The sequence below is a fragment of the Anopheles funestus genome, chromosome 2RL (genome assembly GCF_943734845.2).
Source record: "Anopheles funestus chromosome 2RL, idAnoFuneDA-416_04, whole genome shotgun sequence".
Classification (NCBI taxonomy): domain Eukaryota; kingdom Metazoa; phylum Arthropoda; class Insecta; order Diptera; family Culicidae; genus Anopheles; species Anopheles funestus.
In genome coordinates, this window is record NC_064598.1 from 1,611,602 (window position 1) to 1,630,341 (window position 18,740).

At 45.4% G+C, this 18,740-nt stretch overlaps 5 protein-coding genes across 5 annotated transcripts; 3 read left to right on the forward strand and 2 right to left on the reverse strand.

The window, feature by feature from the left end:
• Positions 1-13: 13 nt before the first annotated feature.
• LOC125761541 (histone-arginine methyltransferase METTL23) lies at positions 14-939 on the reverse strand. Its single transcript, XM_049422756.1, has 2 exons — positions 775-939; positions 14-616 (listed from the first exon to the last, which is right to left on the reverse strand). The coding sequence occupies exons 1-2, from the start codon at positions 892-894 to the stop codon at positions 14-16; spliced, it is 723 nt and encodes a 240-aa protein (XP_049278713.1). The 5' UTR covers positions 895-939.
• Positions 940-1,092: 153 nt separating this feature from the next.
• LOC125761517 (uncharacterized) lies at positions 1,093-8,734 on the forward strand. The gene is made up of 5 exons (XM_049422713.1): positions 1,093-1,802; positions 1,889-3,386; positions 3,463-6,207; positions 6,280-7,605; positions 7,945-8,734. Exons 1-5 carry the CDS (start codon positions 1,686-1,688, stop codon positions 8,649-8,651), a joined length of 6,393 nt encoding a protein of 2,130 aa, XP_049278670.1. The 5' UTR covers positions 1,093-1,685; the 3' UTR covers positions 8,652-8,734.
• Positions 8,735-10,138: 1,404 nt separating this feature from the next.
• LOC125761533 (tubulin alpha-1 chain-like) lies at positions 10,139-12,520 on the reverse strand. Its single transcript, XM_049422746.1, has 2 exons — positions 12,382-12,520; positions 10,139-11,643 (listed from the first exon to the last, which is right to left on the reverse strand). Exons 1-2 carry the CDS (start codon positions 12,382-12,384, stop codon positions 10,294-10,296), a joined length of 1,353 nt encoding a protein of 450 aa, XP_049278703.1. The 5' UTR covers positions 12,385-12,520; the 3' UTR covers positions 10,139-10,293.
• A 931-nt stretch (positions 12,521-13,451) lies between these two features.
• LOC125761532 (tubulin alpha-1 chain-like) lies at positions 13,452-15,836 on the forward strand. Its single transcript, XM_049422745.1, has 2 exons — positions 13,452-13,590; positions 14,329-15,836. The coding sequence occupies exons 1-2, from the start codon at positions 13,588-13,590 to the stop codon at positions 15,676-15,678; spliced, it is 1,353 nt and encodes a 450-aa protein (XP_049278702.1). The 5' UTR covers positions 13,452-13,587; the 3' UTR covers positions 15,679-15,836.
• A 598-nt stretch (positions 15,837-16,434) lies between these two features.
• On the forward strand, positions 16,435-18,667 carry LOC125761535 (apyrase). Its single transcript, XM_049422747.1, has 2 exons — positions 16,435-17,710; positions 17,789-18,667. Exons 1-2 carry the CDS (start codon positions 16,871-16,873, stop codon positions 18,233-18,235), a joined length of 1,287 nt encoding a protein of 428 aa, XP_049278704.1. The 5' UTR covers positions 16,435-16,870; the 3' UTR covers positions 18,236-18,667.
• Positions 18,668-18,740: the final 73 nt, after the last annotated feature.

The window sequence follows — 18,740 nt, forward strand, 5'->3', positions numbered from 1 at the left end:
CTGTTGGAATTATCTATCCGATTGATTTTCGCACTATTTCTAACAAATGCACGGTATGGTTGCCCATCAACTCCTGTGGATCAACACCGAGATCCTCACTGAGATTGTCTAAACTGATTACGGAACACAGCAAATCCCACTTCTTCAGAAGATTCTCTATGCACCAGTCGGCACTTCGCTCCTGGTAGGTGCAGATGAATTTTGCTGCCGGATTTGCCTCGAGAATGAATGAAACCGTTACTAGAATGTCCTCAAATACCGATGGATCGTAAAATACGTCGGAACCGAGAATCAAATCCAGTGGTCCAAGCTGCAATACTTGCTCCAGAAACAGGCCCCACGTAAGACCGATAACCTCGATGTCCTTACCGGGTCCAGGCACCAGGTTGTTCAACCTGCAACAACGCTGTATGTGTTCCAAGGTCTTCGGTAGCGTACTGCAGTCGCTGAGTGTTACGTGAGCTCCACACTTGGCTGCCAGTAGGCCGGGCAGCGCTGTGCCGGCACCTATTTCAAGTATCCGCTTGTTGATGAGTGAGTGTCGTCGTTCCCAAAGAAACCATGCCAGTACTGGTGCGGACGGCCAGGTATAGAAGGAATATCCGGGCAGTGGAAGCTGCAAAGCGATAAACCGGATTACAATGTTGTTCCTCAAACGCAATGTAATGTGAGCGAGCAATTCGTGGTTTGACACTTGGTAGAACGCAAGCGTCAGGCCAAAACCAAACCATATCGACAAGCAACCGCTTCTAATGTTTCCCATGCAGAACTTACCTCCGGTATGAGTATTTCAAGCTTTTCGCCTACGTACGAGGTACCGTTTCTGGATTTACTGCCAAAAACAAACCTTTTTATTTGCTCGCCATCGTTTTCCATTTGTTGGAATTTGGTCATTTTCGTCCAAACTGACCCTTGTTTTGGCAATTGTATGGTTCGCACTGCGGTTGACCCATCGGCCATATATAAATTAAAACAGCGATATGTTTGGTGTGATAAGGAAAAAAATATCAACCAGAGATTTCTGAACATTTTTTTTTACATTAGAAAAAATCTGTTTTATTGCATAATTGACATACTGCTGGTAAATTACAATTGAATTTGATTAGAAATATAATTTAAACCAATATTGGTATGTGTTTTTTTACTGGCATCACTGCTTTCTCATTCAGCATCAGGTGAAACAGTATATACTGCAATAGTCCACTTGGAGTCAAAAGCACATCAAAACAAATCCCATACAACCTGCACGATTCAAGCTAGCTTCAATACCGTGCGTGGAATTTCATACTACATAACTCGGATTCAATCATAACCGAAGCAGGAACATATCGAAGATGCGAACAAAAAGCAAAGCAGATAAACAATAATAAAAAAATTACAAACACCCTTTGCTTGGCGAGCTGTCACAATCGCGAGGCTTTTGTAGGGATAAAAGGATCCTAAATTAGGAAGACCTCTTCGAAAATGTTCCGTAACAAGTAATTGTGTTTATTGCTACTCTTGCATGTAAGGAAAGCGACGAGCATAACGTAAGAAACTTTAACTGGTCGCAGGGAGTCCTATGCGAAGTCTGTTGTTTGCTGTAGGATTGAGAAGCTTGGCCATTTTACGGTACAGAACGTAATTGCAATTAGATCTAATTAATGTGATGTCTCAGTTGGCACCAACCAAAATTTGTATGCAAAATGCGGATGAAGGGCATAACATTGTCAGCTATATTGGAGCAAGGTGCAACAAGACGACGCAAATCACCCCCTAAAGAGGAATGTCCGAAAAAGCAAAAACGTGACTGTTGGCGAAAGGTAAACAATTGATTTGAATGCGGTGCTATGATGAATGGATGTTTTACTTAACACAAATTTTCCTTCTTTGTTTTTTGAAATCATAGATCGCAACAGTATTGAATAAGTGCGAAAGCAAGCGGACACTTGAAGAGCAACGCCTGTTGGAAAGCCAGCCGGAAGTAGTGAAACAGATCCTCGAGCGCCGTAAACGCAATGTTGAGTATAAGGAACGCGTGCTTGAGACGGAAGATGACCCCGATGTTATCGAAAGAAAAGCCTTAAAGCTAGCACAAGCTATTGCGAAAGCAAATCATCTGATCGTCTATACCGGGGCAGGAATAAGTACATCCGCGAAAATACCAGACTATCGCGGCAGTCAAGGAATATGGACGTTGCTTGAACAAGGAAAAGACATTGGGGAGTACGATCTTTCATTGGCAGATCCTACCTTCACGCATATGGCACTCTTCGAATTACATCGAAGAGGCATACTAAAGCATGTGCTTTCGCAGAATTGTGACGGGTTGCATTTACGATCCGGGTTGCCTCGATACTCGCTCTCAGAAGTGCACGGTAATATGTACGTGGAAGTATGCAAACAATGCAAACCCAACGCAGAATACTGGAGGCTTTTCGATACAACACAGTTTACCGCGCGTCATTATCACAAGACAAATCGCAGATGCCGGCGCTGCGGTGGACCCCTCATCGACACTATCGTTCATTTCGGTGAGCGTGGACAGTTGAAATGGCCACTCAATTGGGCTGGTGTAACGCCCCATACAGAGAAGACTGATTTAATCCTGTGCATTGGATCAAGCCTGAAGGTGCTACGGAAATATACGTGGCTGTGGGCCACAGATCGGCCGATCAAGAAGCGGCCAAAGATATTTATCATCAACCTCCAGTGGACGCCCAAGGATAAGGTGTCGACCCTAAAAATAAATGGAAAATGCGATCAAGTGATGAAACTGGTAATGAAGCACCTCGATATCGATGTACCACTGTACAACCGGGTGAAGGATCCGATATTTGCTCATGCAACATTGCTGCTGGCCGACGAACAGCACACAGCTTCGCAGCCAATGTTGAAGAAAGCCACTGCCACCAAAGAAGAAGCTGCTGAAGAAGCAAAGAGCAACGAACGAGAGAAAGAAGTCAAACTAGAACCGAACGCATCGGCCAGCACAGTCGTATCTCCGCAGCAGATATATTTGAACAACCTGCTTTTTGCGCAACAACAGCAAATTAGCACCAATTATAATCATCTCCTAAATGCTGCCGGACGTTCGGAAACGCGAAGTTCTCTGCTGCCCGCCTGCAGCTTACCGCCACTAGTGCCCTACTCGATGGCATCTAGTGATGCTGACCAAATCAAAAAGGAACCTATTAATCCTTCGCTAGGTAATGAACTAAAGCCGTTATCTTCTCCTCCAGTGAACGTTATAAAGATCGATACGGCGTCGAATCTGTTCGGCAATTTGCGACAAGTATTGAATACCATGAATTCTGGTGGAATTTCTGCTCCCTTGGATAGCAAATCTTTTTCAGTCCATGATGAAAAACATGACAACGCATCCCAGAGGGCAACGGATACGCTTTGTAAGTATACATTTATTTACCCTTTTATGTATATTTGGCCTTCGTTGTAAAACGATTACATTTGTCTGAATTTTAGTACAAGTTCCCGTACCACTGTTGCTACAGCCCGGTGTTACTCTAGTCCAACAATCATTCGTGGCGAATAATGCCTCAGAGAAGAATAAACCTAGCCCGGAGGCCCAGAAGAAACCACCGTTGTGTAACAAAATACAACTGATCGTAAAACCGGTAGTTGTAACCAATCCGCCAAGCTTGGTGCCGATAAATCTTCACCGCCCTGAAGATGTGAAACCAATTTCGAATGAGCTTGCTAATCAAGGTTCATCCAGTGCTGTAAATAATGCATTGAAAATGGAATCTACTGACGAACCTTCAGCGGTGAGAAAAAGTGTGCCAAAAGAACTTTGGCAGGATGAAGACATCAGCGATGTCGATAGACTAAATATAAAAAGTGAAATCACTTCGAATGAACCATCTGGTTCAGTTGATATGAAGGAGCAGTCTGTACCGATGGAGTTGAGACTGGAAAAAATCGAAGAAAAAGAAATGTTCAGAAACGCAGCTGTGGATGGAATAAAGCAGGATCATGAAAAAGAGGTTGTGCCAGCTGAATTAGCCGAAGATATCAGCACTATAACGGCACAAAACAGCATAGATATTGACACGTGGGCAGAAAAGAACAAAAACACGAGAGTATTATTAGATATGGAACAACTTAATCCTATTGCTGATTATACAGCAGACACTAATGGCAACACGCTGAATGGACCAGAGAAGATGTTAAATAATCCACCCTGTCCGGATCGTGACAAAGTAAACACAGATGATATAGAATGCATTTCTATACATTCATCATCATCCGAGTGTGACGCCGCTCAAAGGGAGATAGATTTTGAAACAGATATTGCCTGGCATACCGTTGGCGCTGCTAATCCTTCAAAAATGGTTACAGCACAATCAAAAGACGTTAGTGAACATACGAACGATAAGTTGAATATCGAACAACGCACCATTGAAGATGATGAGAATTATGAAAAATGTCAAATCGAAAAAATGGTTCAACAAGATCTGTTATCGATTGCGCAAGCAATTGAAATGGAACAATCGCTTAACACCCCATACGATTGTTCTACAATTGTTCCTATCGACAGAGAAGAAATTCAAAATGAGTACGATAAGTCAATTACAGGCACAGCTCCGAAGGATCTAGAAAAATGTGTTCCAGACGCAGTGCAAAATAGAATGGCACTTGATATTTCAACAATCGGTGAAAATAATTCGACTCTAGAACTCTCGACTGTTTCATCTCCTAAAAGAGACCAACATGATCAAGCAAAGGATATACTTCATCGGCTTAAAGCTAATGGTGAGTCTTCACCAAAAGATGGCAGTATTGAAGACACCTCAACGAACGATGTAATAAGTGGTGTAGAAGTTAAAGTCAACAACCAGGAATCAACGCATGCAATATCAAACAGATTATTAGAAAAACATTCTATTCATGATCTAAATGAGATCTTATCAGACATGAAATTATTACCTGAACCAATGGAATCAAACGGAAAGGATACCATTACAAGTGCAGAATGTACGGCATTGAACGTGAAGGAACAGAACAATGATGTGAGGCATGAATCGCATCAAATTATTAACGAAGAAACAACGGATTTAATAAGTAACAGTACGACCGATGCTGACCATTTATCACCTTTTGAAGCCAGTCCTCCAGTATTGAACCCTTTAATCGCAGTATCTAACAACTTAGAGTTTTGCAATCAAGATGGGTCGGCGGATAGTGAAATACAAGCATCCGTTTCTTATCGGCAAGGTTCGTTTGATGCAACGAAACCCGCAACTACAATGGAACAAGTATTGAGCAAGATAGCGATTGATTTGGGGAGTGAAGAATCATGGCGGAAATATGACACGTACGATGATGATCAACTATATTCAACCAGCAAAGATGCAATAATTTCAGAACAGCTTAAAAGCCTAGAAGAAACAAATTTGCAAACCCCTTTAAGTGAAGCGGTTGTTCAAAATGAGGATAAACAAACGGATGGCGCGTCACTGGCCCACAATTCCAACAGCATACAAATGAATGGAGATATCGAAAAAACTAATGAGACTTCAAATGGTGAATCAGAGGATGTGAAGCAACAGCAAAGATTGTCTGACCGACCAACTGAAAAAGATCATCCTAGGAATGAAAGTTGTTACCAACATCAAACGGAGAACGGTCGTGAAGATTCTAATATGCATAACCAGATTGATAGTTTAAAGCAGTTTGAATTTCCAACATCAAATGCAAAATCAGAAGAATTAATGATCGCTGAAAGTCACAAGACTAACCATCATGATGAAGTAAATAGTTTCGTGCCCATAGTCTGTGCAGGTCGATCTTCAATAGAAACATTTTCCACCTTGGATGATGGCGGAACTTTTAAGGATACTAGTAGTGCATACTCCTTATCGGAAACGAATAATGATCATGAAGACAAGCAACATGCAAAACCGGAAGCCGCCTTGCAAAAGATGGAGAATCAGGAACATGAATCGAACTCTTCATCGACCATTAAAACGAACGATGGTAGCACAGTTAATGAAAGATGCACAGAAGAAGAATTACCGCTGCAAAGGCCCAAAGCTGACACCGATGCAGAACCCATTGTACAAGACGAATGTGCGGCCAAACATATCCAGAAGTCGTCGAACCAGCATAAGGCGGACGAACAACTACATATGGTCTTGAGTAAAACGGCTGAAAAGGAAAGTTCTGTATCGATGGACTTTAATACCAATGGCCAACAGTCTAAAGAAAGTGAGTGATTTGTGTGTTTTATTATTTACTATATTTCATGCTATTATATTTCTTTTTTTTATTCCCTTACAGATTGTCTTCAAGCGAAGAAAGATGATCAGAAGTGCTTAGACACAAGTTTAAATTGTGAAAAGGCGCCACCAATTCACAAATCTACGCATCACCAAAATATGGTCAAAGTTGTGCTAAGCAATAGTGCTCTTATTGAGCTTTATGAAGCCGCTCCAAGATTCGCCGATAATTATCCACCGGCACTGAAGTTGTTAGCGCCGGTTAAATATTCGCTTCCTTCGACTCACGTGGCTGGCAAGATGTCCAAACCTGTCGATCAACAGACGTCGGAACATGTCACAAGAAACGATAAGACTGATGAGGTTAATGTTAACTTAGTGCAGCAAGATTCGACTCCAACTTCGTCCGGATTGAATACACACGATCATTCTACGACGATGCTCAGAAGTTCTCCGGTACCGCTCTGTAAGAAGATACAAATGCCTTCCGCATTGTTGCTTGCTCCGCCAATGCACTGCATCGGCAGTGCTCTGAAAGTGGCCCCACCAAATGGTGCTGGAAACAGTATTCCACCAGTCAGTAGTGTAGGAACAATATCTCCCTCATTCATACCGTTGCAAGGCGGTCTAACAACGAATGCCAGTGTTGCGGCGTACATGCTTAAGAACAACAGCATCATCAGCACGAACGCAAGGTTCCCGCAAGGTATTTTAGGATTTCCCGCCGGACTCGGTACAAATCTCGTACTTCTAACAAGTCCTCCCAAACATCAAGTGATGACCCCGAGCAGTAATCCAACATCCGTACCAACATCACCAACGGCCACAACGCCGACAACACCTGCAAAGTCTTTTCGTCTCGAGTCGGACGAACAGACGGACGAAGAGGATGGGAATAGTATTAAAAAACGGCGTTCCAAGCGCTTAGAATCCGCACGCCTGCATAAGCAACTGGCAACTCCGGAAAAGACTGACTCCGACACCGACACCACCATTGACCAGTGGTCGCCTCAGGAAAGGCGTCGGAACAATCGCGCTAGTCGATCATTCGACGGAGCGCATGAAAGTGACGAAATGGGTGACAGTAGCTGCGGTGCGGGACGGTCACGAAGCTTTCGCATTCGACGGAAGCCGGAGTTTTTGAACATCAAACATCCGGAGAAGAAAAAGAAACGTACGAATGATGAACCATCATTAGAGACAGCAACGTGTTCGAAGGCTTCGACTAGCGGGGGTTATCAGGTGAAGGTGGCAAACAACAGTGAGTCAGTGGCAATGACAACAATGGCCACATTACCTACTGCCAACCGATTATTTACGATCTCGGCTCCAGTTGCCTATTTTCCGACCCCATTTGTCTCAACGTTGGGAACCAGCTCAGACGCAAGTAAGTGTGTATGCTGTCTTTTTTTACAAATTATCGCACAAACTGCAAATGTTTTTTCTATCCTAAAGTTCGCTATTTACACATAGGAAAATGGAGGGGAAAAAATCAGCTCGTGATAGTCTAGTCTGGCCACAAAAAAGCTTGTTTATTTAGTTTACTGCTCAGAAATGTTTTCACTTTGATGTTATTCGAACGTGTCTTTTTGGAAACTATTAAAACGATAACATTCAACAGTAGTATGTGCACTAGTATGTTGTTAAAAAACATATTTTTCCTTAAATTTAAGGTCTCAAAATGATATTTAAATTTCTGATTATTATTTGTCGTTCATCGTTTCAGTTATTTCACAACAGGAAAAGTACAAACGCATTCTCACGTACTACAAGACCGCGATACAGCAACATCAACAGTCTAGCACCTCCAATGCACTACCACAATGGTACGATGTGAACTACGCCTACTCCGGTTTGCACAGCATTATACATCCACCGCCACCGGACGTTAATCTGTGGGGTGGATCATCGATCAAATTAGAACCGCAGCAACCGTTGGAAATCGAATGCAAGTTTTGCTTTGAAAACTATTCACAGTACAATTGCCAGTTTTATCCTCCCCAGCCTGCGGAATTTGTCGTCAAAGCTTTCCGTCGTGGCAAAGTAGTCGTGTGCGAATGTTGTGATTTTTCCGATGGTGAAGCGGAGAAAACACAACCAGAAATGGTTGCCGAAACCACTTCTATTGCAACGACATCGAAGGCATGCGGCAGTGGTGAAGTAAACTCTTCCTCTTCGATTGTATCAAGCGAGGAATTGCAAGACCAAACACGACGCCCATTGGCAGAGGACCATGAACCAAAGGAGGCGGAGGCTGCTACAATGTCTAAAAGACCCAAATGTGAATCCAACAGTATCGCAAATGGTTCTTCATCCACCGTCAATGCTAATGGCACTAATGGCGCCGCACACCGACCGAAGGTGAAGCCGGGATGGTATGGAAAGGGCTATCGGAAGCATCTACGGCGCAAGAAGCGCACGAGCCAAGGATAGAAGGGAGTGCAAGATTCCCGATTTTTATGTACATTATTTGGTATTACTTAAAACGAAAAGTTTCTGACTTTATTGAACGAAAAGTTTTGTGTAATTATGTCCCTCAAGGTTAGCGTGCTCAAAACCATTAAAATAGCTGGTAGAAATAGGAAGGTGCCTTGAGATAGGTGATAACAGCCAATTTCCAGCTTCTCTTAAGCGTGTGTCACCACCGTCTTGTGGTTGCTGGATTCGTATTTCATTGTGTGGAAGTATTTCGTAAGATTTTCATTTTTCTAACGTTCCTTTTGTTTGCTATAAGAGCTATCGACCCAACAGGTCCAACATACCTGGGTTTATAAAGAAAAAAGAAAAAAAAAGCAACTTTGTACATAGTGATTTGTAAGATTCAACAGTTGACCTTCAATGGTTATCTTGCATCGGGGTCCGTCCGTTCAAGGACAAAGTGCATTAGACTTGAAATGCATGATCCGTGCAACAGTTGAATGTTTATTGAATTAAACGTTCGTTATTGTTTTTTTTTTACTTTCTGTGAGTGTGGTGTGTGTGTGTGAAGCGATCTCAATTTTGCCCTGTAATATAGCGTTTATCCTTGATCCTTGGTGTGGTTTTAAAGGAGCCGCATAAAAAAATCCATGTTCCATTGCAGATCGCGTTTTATTCAACCTGCGTTGTAAATGTGATCGAGACAAAAGCAGATTTAAACACCAACAGCAGTCTATCGCAGATTTGAAGATTCAAACACTATTATTTCTATTTATTGTTGCATTTATTTCTCAAACAATATTGAGGTATTTGATTTTGGTTAAACTTTGGTTTGGAATTTTGCAATTATGTCGTCCATCTGATGTTATTTCGTGACTAATGTAGCGATCAAGCGATCAAGAACGTGCTGGTGAGAAAGGTTCAAAGTAAAATAAATAAAAATCAACTCAATTCAACATGAGAAATGTGCGTTGCTTTGGGTTAGTTAGTCTTAACTAAACGGATCAATTTCACAATTCTTCCATTGAAGGTAATATGGTCGACGACATACATTAATTTGTCTCTCTCGCGTGATGACGCCATGCAGCGTGCAGATATGGTTATACAGGTTTTCAACAGCCAATGTGGGAGACGGACCAAACAAGTCTGTAGCGATCTGCGCCCACAAGCAGTTTCATGGTCTTCTCAGTCCTCAGCGTAAATGCGTTGGCGACGATCGATCAGCCTCCACACTGATTATTACCCACTAGCTGTGGGAGATTGCGGTTAATATACTAACGAAAACATTACCATTTAAAGACATGTTTGTCGTTTGTTTCCCCCAGCCATCGTTTCGAAAATTGGAATCACGTGTGAGTAGCGAACTCAAGATGATGTCATTGATATCATCACCGACACAAATAAATGATCAAAATTTCTACTGCAGTTATTATTATATACTTATTATACACACAATTGTCATCAAAAGTTATTCCCAATTCCAAAAAACAAATGCCAGAATATTTCTTGTAGGTACAGAAATAATTTATTAAATCATTTCCTCTTGTTTTGTGGGGAAGAAGCTACAGCAATTATGCCAAATGACAATCATTGCCAGAGCCCCTTCCTGTGTTGTTGCTGTTGCTGTTGCTGCTGATGCTGCCCGAGAAGTACCCGTTTAGTACTCCTCAGCACCTTCGCCTTCTCCTTCGCCGGAGTCCATGCCGACCTCCTCGTAGTCCTTCTCGAGGGCGGCCAAATCTTCACGGGCCTCGGAGAATTCACCTTCCTCCATACCCTCTCCGACGTACCAGTGCACGAAGGCACGCTTGGCGTACATCAGATCGAACTTGTGGTCCAGGCGAGCCCAGGCCTCGGCGATAGCCGTGGTGTTCGACAACATGCACACGGCACGCTGCACCTTGGCCAGATCGCCACCCGGCACAACGGTCGGGGGCTGATAGTTGATGCCAACCTTGAAACCGGTCGGACACCAGTCCACGAACTGGATCGTGCGCTTCGTCTTGATGGTGGCGATGGCCGCGTTGACGTCCTTCGGCACCACATCACCACGGTACAGCATGCAGCACGCCATGTACTTGCCGTGACGTGGGTCGCACTTCACCATCTGGTTCGCCGGCTCGAAGCAAGCGTTGGTGATCTCGGCCACCGACAGCTGCTCGTGGTAGGCCTTCTCTGCCGAGATGACCGGGGCGTACGTGACCAGCGGGAAGTGGATACGCGGGTACGGCACCAAGTTGGTCTGGAACTCGGTCAGATCCACGTTCAGGGCACCGTCGAAGCGGAGCGAAGCCGTAATGGACGACACGATCTGGCCGATCAGACGGTTGAGATTCGTGTAGGTCGGACGCTCGATGTCGAGGTTGCGACGGCAGATGTCATAGATGGCCTCGTTGTCGACCATGAACGCGCAGTCGGAATGCTCCAGGGTGGTGTGGGTGGTCAGGATGGAGTTGTACGGCTCGACGACGGCCGTCGACACCTGCGGGGCCGGGTAGATGGCGAACTCGAGCTTCGACTTCTTGCCGTAGTCCACCGACAGGCGCTCCATCAGGAGGGAAGTGAAACCGGATCCGGTACCGCCACCGAACGAGTGGAAGATCAGGAAGCCCTGCAGACCCGTGCACTGATCGGCCAGCTTGCGGATGCGGTCTAGCACAACGTCGACGATCTCCTTGCCGATGGTGTAGTGGCCACGGGCGTAGTTGTTGGCGGCATCTTCCTTTCCGGTGATCAACTGTTCCGGGTGGAACAGCTGGCGGTAGGTACCGGTGCGTACCTCATCGACGACGGTCGGTTCCAGATCGACGAACACGGCACGGGGCACGTGCTTGCCGGCACCAGTCTCGGAGAAGAAGGTGTTGAACGAATCATCACCTCCGCCGATGGTCTTGTCAGAGGGCATCTGACCGTCGGGTTGAATGCCATGCTCCAGACAGTACAGCTCCCAGCAAGCGTTTCCGATCTGGACACCGGCCTGTCCAACGTGCACGGAGATACATTCACGCTGTAGGAGAGAAGAACAAACATTCCATCGGATTAGGACACACATTCCAGCGCAGTAGGGAGTATATCTCCCTACTAATTATATCGTTTGCTTGCATCTAATGTTCATCCAGCGCGATCACATTATGGCCATTGAATATGCCAACATGTTAATTAATGCTCAAGGGACTTGTCGCTATTGCCTCTTCTGATTAAAGATAGGAAATGCCAGACATAGGGCATATGTATCATTTGCCCAGGAGAGGCGAATTGCTGCGGTCATAACCTTTTCCTACTTTGACCTCGATATGCCATCATTTCTCCATGCGCACAGCAAACGGCTGCTTCCTGCAAATGTGGCTTTCTTTTTCCATCCCACCGCAATCCAAGATGGCATCGCATTGCGGCAAACATCGTATGACTCATCGCCAGCGGGTTCATCATTATCGATTCGAACCAACGCCCTTTTTCTCTTCTGCCTTCTGGCCTACATACACGAGTGCTTTCGGAGATTTTTCGAATACGATCGAACGAATATAATGCGCACCAGCACACTATAGATTTTCCACCCGATTCTAATGAAAGTGCATCGACTGCCGGAAATAGCAGCCGGCAAGCCAGATGAAGGCGATGACGTGGAAGCACCACAAAATGAGGTTAAGGTATGCTCGTTTCCGAGCTGCGACGGATGGTCGCCGTTATTGTCAAAGAAAAATACTTTCTAACTAAATCGAAAGGTTCTCTTTCACTGTTTACTTACCATCTTGAATAAATGCCTTGGTTAACACTTCACACACACAAAATGGAATAGATTCACGTTAATACGGGATTCCGCTTGGCGCAGCTGACTAGGACGCTTTCCAAACAGATACAGTTTGAATGGAGCAGTCTCGAATTTTCAGTTTTATACAACCTACGGGAACGCTTCGGAAACTGAAACGACGCTCTCTCTTCTAACGGTCTTGACTCACGCGCTCTCCGGTAATGGGATGGATATAACACACAGTTTAGTACTTTCAAACTTTGAAAACATTGCATGGAGCCGGAATTTCTGGCTTCAGGTCGATTCTGAGGGATACATATTTTATTCTTACTATGCTGGAGTCATTTTTCATCGTGGGTAGAGTTGTTTATGTTGTTTTAGTGCAAACATTTGATTCGAAAGGGCCATGTGCTTCCTGGGGGCAGTTTGACGATTTCCCGAGAGAGCAATTTTCAGAGAGAATGAAATGAGAAAGAGGGAACAGCACAGTGTACTATCTCATTTTGCTATAATGTAAATTTATTCTGATTTTTTTAAATTACGAATACAAACGATTGGTCCATCAAATTTATTTTATTTATCAACAGAAACGCATTATTATTAGTTACATTATTTGTGTAGAATAGCACAAAGCGATTAATTTTCCCAATATTAAGATAAAGATATACATTTAAAATGCTACAACTGCCGAGCTTTTGGACGTGTAAATACTGCTTAAGCATGATAATGCTCTCTTTTCATTCTCTCTGAAAACTGCGCTCTCGGGAAATCGTCAAGCTACCCCCCAGGAAGCACATGGCCCTTTCGAATCAAATGTTTGCACTAAAACAACATATACAACTCTACCCACGATGAAAAATGACTCCAGCATAGTAAGAATAAAATATGTATCCCTCAGAATCGACTACAAGCCTGAAATTCCGGCTCCATGCAATGTTTTCAAAGTTTGAAAGTACTAAACTGTGTGTTATATCCACCCCATTACCGGAGAGCGTGCGAGCCAAAACCGTTAGAAGAGAGAGCGTCGTTTCAGTTTCCGAAGCGTTCCCGTAGGTTGTATAAAACTGAAAATTCGAGACTGCTCCATTCAAACTGTATCTGTTTGGAAAGCGTCCTAGTCAGCTGCGCCAAGCGGAATCCCGTATTAACGTGAATCTATTCCATTTTGTGTGTGTGAAGTGTTAACCAAGGCATTTATTCAAGATGGTAAGTAAACAGTGAAAGAGAACCTTTCGATTTAGTTAGAAAGTATTTTTCTTTGACAATAACGGCGACCATCCGTCGCAGCTCGGAAACGAGCATACCTTAACCTCATTTTGTGGTGCTTCCACGTCATCGCCTTCATCTGGCTTGCCGGCTGCTATTTCCGGCAGTCGATGCACTTTCATTAGAATCGGGTGGAAAATCTATAGTGTGCTGGTGCGCATTATATTCGTTCGATCGTATTCGAAAAATCTCCGAAAGCACTCGTGTATGTAGGCCAGAAGGCAGAAGAGAAAAAGGGCGTTGGTTCGAATCGATAATGATGAACCCGCTGGCGATGAGTCATACGATGTTTGCCGCAATGCGATGCCATCTTGGATTGCGGTGGGATGGAAAAAGAAAGCCACATTTGCAGGAAGCAGCCGTTTGCTGTGCGCATGGAGAAATGATGGCATATCGAGGTCAAAGTAGGAAAAGGTTATGACCGCAGCAATTCGCCTCTCCTGGGCAAATGATACATATGCCCTATGTCTGGCATTTCCTATCTTTAATCAGAAGAGGCAATAGCGACAAGTCCCTTGAGCATTAATTAACATGTTGGCATATTCAATGGCCATAATGTGATCGCGCTGGATGAACATTAGATGCAAGCAAACGATATAATTAGTAGGGAGATATACTCCCTACTGCGCTGGAATGTGTGTCCTAATCCGATGGAATGTTTGTTCTTCTCTCCTACAGCGTGAATGTATCTCCGTGCACGTTGGACAGGCCGGTGTCCAGATCGGAAACGCTTGCTGGGAGCTGTACTGTCTGGAGCATGGCATTCAACCCGACGGTCAGATGCCCTCTGACAAGACCATCGGCGGAGGTGATGATTCGTTCAACACCTTCTTCTCCGAGACTGGTGCCGGCAAGCACGTGCCCCGTGCCGTGTTCGTCGATCTGGAACCGACCGTCGTCGATGAGGTACGCACCGGTACCTACCGCCAGCTGTTCCACCCGGAACAGTTGATCACCGGAAAGGAAGATGCCGCCAACAACTACGCCCGTGGCCACTACACCATCGGCAAGGAGATCGTCGACGTTGTGCTAGACCGCATCCGCAAGCTGGCCGATCAGTGCACGGGTCTGCAGGGCTTCCTGATCTTCCACTCGTTCGGTGGCGGTACCGGATCCGGTTTCACTTCCCTCCTGATGGAGCGCCTGTCGGTGGACTACGGCAAGAAGTCGAAGCTCGAGTTCGCCATCTACCCGGCCCCGCAGGTGTCGACGGCCGTCGTCGAGCCGTACAACTCCATCCTGACCACCCACACCACCCTGGAGCATTCCGACTGCGCGTTCATGGTCGACAACGAGGCCATCTATGACATCTGCCGTCGCAACCTCGACATCGAGCGTCCGACCTACACGAATCTCAACCGTCTGATCGGCCAGATCGTGTCGTCCATTACGGCTTCGCTCCGCTTCGACGGTGCCCTGAACGTGGATCTGACCGAGTTCCAGACCAACTTGGTGCCGTACCCGCGTATCCACTTCCCGCTGGTCACGTACGCCCCGGTCATCTCGGCAGAGAAGGCCTACCACGAGCAGCTGTCGGTGGCCGAGATCACCAACGCTTGCTTCGAGCCGGCGAACCAGATGGTGAAGTGCGACCCACGTCACGGCAAGTACATGGCGTGCTGCATGCTGTACCGTGGTGATGTGGTGCCGAAGGACGTCAACGCGGCCATCGCCACCATCAAGACGAAGCGCACGATCCAGTTCGTGGACTGGTGTCCGACCGGTTTCAAGGTTGGCATCAACTATCAGCCCCCGACCGTTGTGCCGGGTGGCGATCTGGCCAAGGTGCAGCGTGCCGTGTGCATGTTGTCGAACACCACGGCTATCGCCGAGGCCTGGGCTCGCCTGGACCACAAGTTCGATCTGATGTACGCCAAGCGTGCCTTCGTGCACTGGTACGTCGGAGAGGGTATGGAGGAAGGTGAATTCTCCGAGGCCCGTGAAGATTTGGCCGCCCTCGAGAAGGACTACGAGGAGGTCGGCATGGACTCCGGCGAAGGAGAAGGCGAAGGTGCTGAGGAGTACTAAACGGGTACTTCTCGGGCAGCATCAGCAGCAACAGCAACAGCAACAACAACACAGGAAGGGGCTCTGGCAATGATTGTCATTTGGCATAATTGCTGTAGCTTCTTCCCCACAAAACAAGAGGAAATGATTTAATAAATTATTTCTGTACCTACAAGAAATATTCTGGCATTTGTTTTTTGGAATTGGGAATAACTTTTGATGACAATCGTATGTAATAAGGACTGGGGTAGAAATTTTGATCATTTATTTGTGTCGGTGATGATAGCGATGACATCATGCTTCCAATTCTTCAGCCTTCTGTATATAATGTATAGAGGCAATTGAAAGACCCACCATATTTGTCGGTTCACTTTGTAAGCATTGGTCCATGCCATATTTGACTGGAATAAGAAGAGGTGTAGGGTGGGTCTCCTATAGAGGAACACTCCTTATAAGGGTGCATGTTTGCATCAAGTTCTAGTTCAATTTAGATTTCATGGTGCGTGACATCTTTAGAGTAATACTGGTCTAGATGGCCTCAGCATAGCGAGAGTGGTTTGAGGAAATCATTTTACGGCTCATTGCCTTTTAATTGTTGATATATGTTTTATAGTTCGTGCGTTCCTGCAACATGTTTTGAAAATATTTTAGATCTATTCCATTTCTTCAATACATACCTTAAGATTTTCATACATCTATAAATCGTGTGAAACCCTCGGAAACAGCTGTCAAGAAAGTTTATTTTAGATGCACCCTGTAATGCTGCATGGGCTTCAAACGAATCATATGTAAATATCCAACTAATCTAATCCGTTTATTTGAACGCTCATCGTCTGCTATATTGGATCGTCAAGTTTCTATTTGCTTTAAATTAGTGTTTATTAGTCCGCCTCATCTGTGAACAAGTTAGTTTGTATGTTTTTATTTGCAAAATTCTCCCGAGCTTTTACTTTCATTTGACATCTGATTAGCAAATGTCACGTCGCAGGGTAGAAAGTTTTGATCGGCACTTGAAAATGGGAATGCAGTGTTGTCGTTTGCGATACAGATAAATAATAGACTAATTATTCTAATAACGATGGCGTTGTGACGTGTACTGGAACGTGTGTGTACCCCTCGTTTGCCGGACCGCTACTGCGTACGCCTTGCCTTGAAGACAGATCATTATTGATCGGGAGAAGTGTTATCTCCAACGGCGGAGACGTCGCCTCAGATGAAGCAGTTCAGCAGCTCTATCTCATCGTCGTCATCCTTGCCGTACTCTGGTCTGGGGTCGGGAAAGCCCACTTCCAAGCAGTCGTCCTCCGGTTCCACCATCATAGACACCGGGATGTATCTGCGTGACTGGAGGAAAGCGCTTCGTTCGCCTCCTTCGTACAGGATAGGAAACAGAACGATACGGTTACAAGTACACTTTACCTGGGTGCTTGCGATACTGTGTGCATTCCTGCTGCTGGTATTATACATCTCCTCCAGTCCTTCGCCGTTGATCAGCGATGCACCACCGCCCACAAATAGTTTTTTGCGAAGTTCGGCTATAGTGTACAACCACACTTACCCGCTGACCAGTCCGATCATTAGCAGTGGCATATACTCGTTCCGGATAGGAATTATTGCCGATCTCGACACCAGTTCGGCATTGAAGAAGAATCAGTGGGGAAGCTACTATCTAAAGGGCTATCTGAGCTTCATTCCATCGAAACGGTCGGTCACAGTGTCGTGGGACGATGGCGATCCGAAGGCACTGCAATCGGGCTTTTCGTTGAAGGGCCGGGGAATGGAGCTGTCCGAGTTGGTCGTGTTTAACGGCAAGCTGCTAACGTTTGACGATCGTACCGGGTTGGTGTACGAGATCGAGGGCGAGAAGGTGCTCCCTTGGGTGCTGCTGATGGATGGGGACGGACGTACCACGAAGGGCTTCAAATCGGAATGGGCCACCGTGAAGGATCAGGTGCTGTACGTCGGATCGATGGGTAAAGAGTGGACCACATCGGCAGGGGATTTTGAAACGAACGATCCCATGTACGTGAAGGCGGTCACGGTGCACGGCGAGGTATGTTTCGGAACGTGATCTTTTCTTCTTTGAAAACCATTGCTGACAATATTCTGTCTACTGGTGGTATCGTTGCAGGTGTATCACTTAAACTGGATTAACAACTACAAAGCTATCCGCAAATCGATTGGCATCGAATGGCCGGGATACATGATTCACGAGTCTGGCGCTTGGTCAGAGGTGCACAGGCGATGGTTCTTCCTGCCAAGGCGCTGTTCCCGGGAGCGGTACAATGAAACGCGGGACGAGCATATGGGCTGCAACTTTCTCATATCGAGCGACGAAACGTTCCAAAGCATTCGCGCGATCGAGCTCAAGCGGAACGTCGTGCCATCGACGCACGGGTACTCGAGCTTTAAGTTCCTACCTACGAGCAACGATGAAATAATCGTTGCCCTGTCAACGGAAGAGCTGAACGGCAAAACGTCCAGCTTCATCAGTGCGTTCACCATCGAAGGCGAACAACTGATGGTGGAGACGCGCATCCACACCGAGTACAAGTACGAGGGACTTGAGTTTATCTAGAGGGCGCCCCTCGGGTAATGCCATTATTGTACATAGCCGATGTCTGTATTCTCAACCGTTAGCAGCTAGTTAGACAATGATCCTGCATATTCTGATCAATCGATAACGCTTCTTGGCTAGAGCTTTTCATGAAACAAAAACGACCGAGAGTGCGATGATCAATGAAACAATTGGGAGTATTATGTTTGCGAGATGTCTAGAAGCGTTAAATGCCAAACTTTATCATCACTCTGTTCCGTAGCATATTGTGTACAACAAGCACGACAAGCAGCAGCTTTGCGTGTATCCTCTCCGGCAGGATAACACATCTGGCTATCTGTTGGTATCCGTTTGTTGGCCGAAGAAACCATCCGTTGTGATATAGTATTTCTGTGTTTGTACAGCTATTTTAGTTTAAAATAAACGCCACCATGTCGCTCCGATGCAATAGAAGTGATACGTCTCTTATCTAACGTTTTAAGGTTTGGAGAAAATGTGTAAAGCATAGCTTGCTCTGATCAACGAA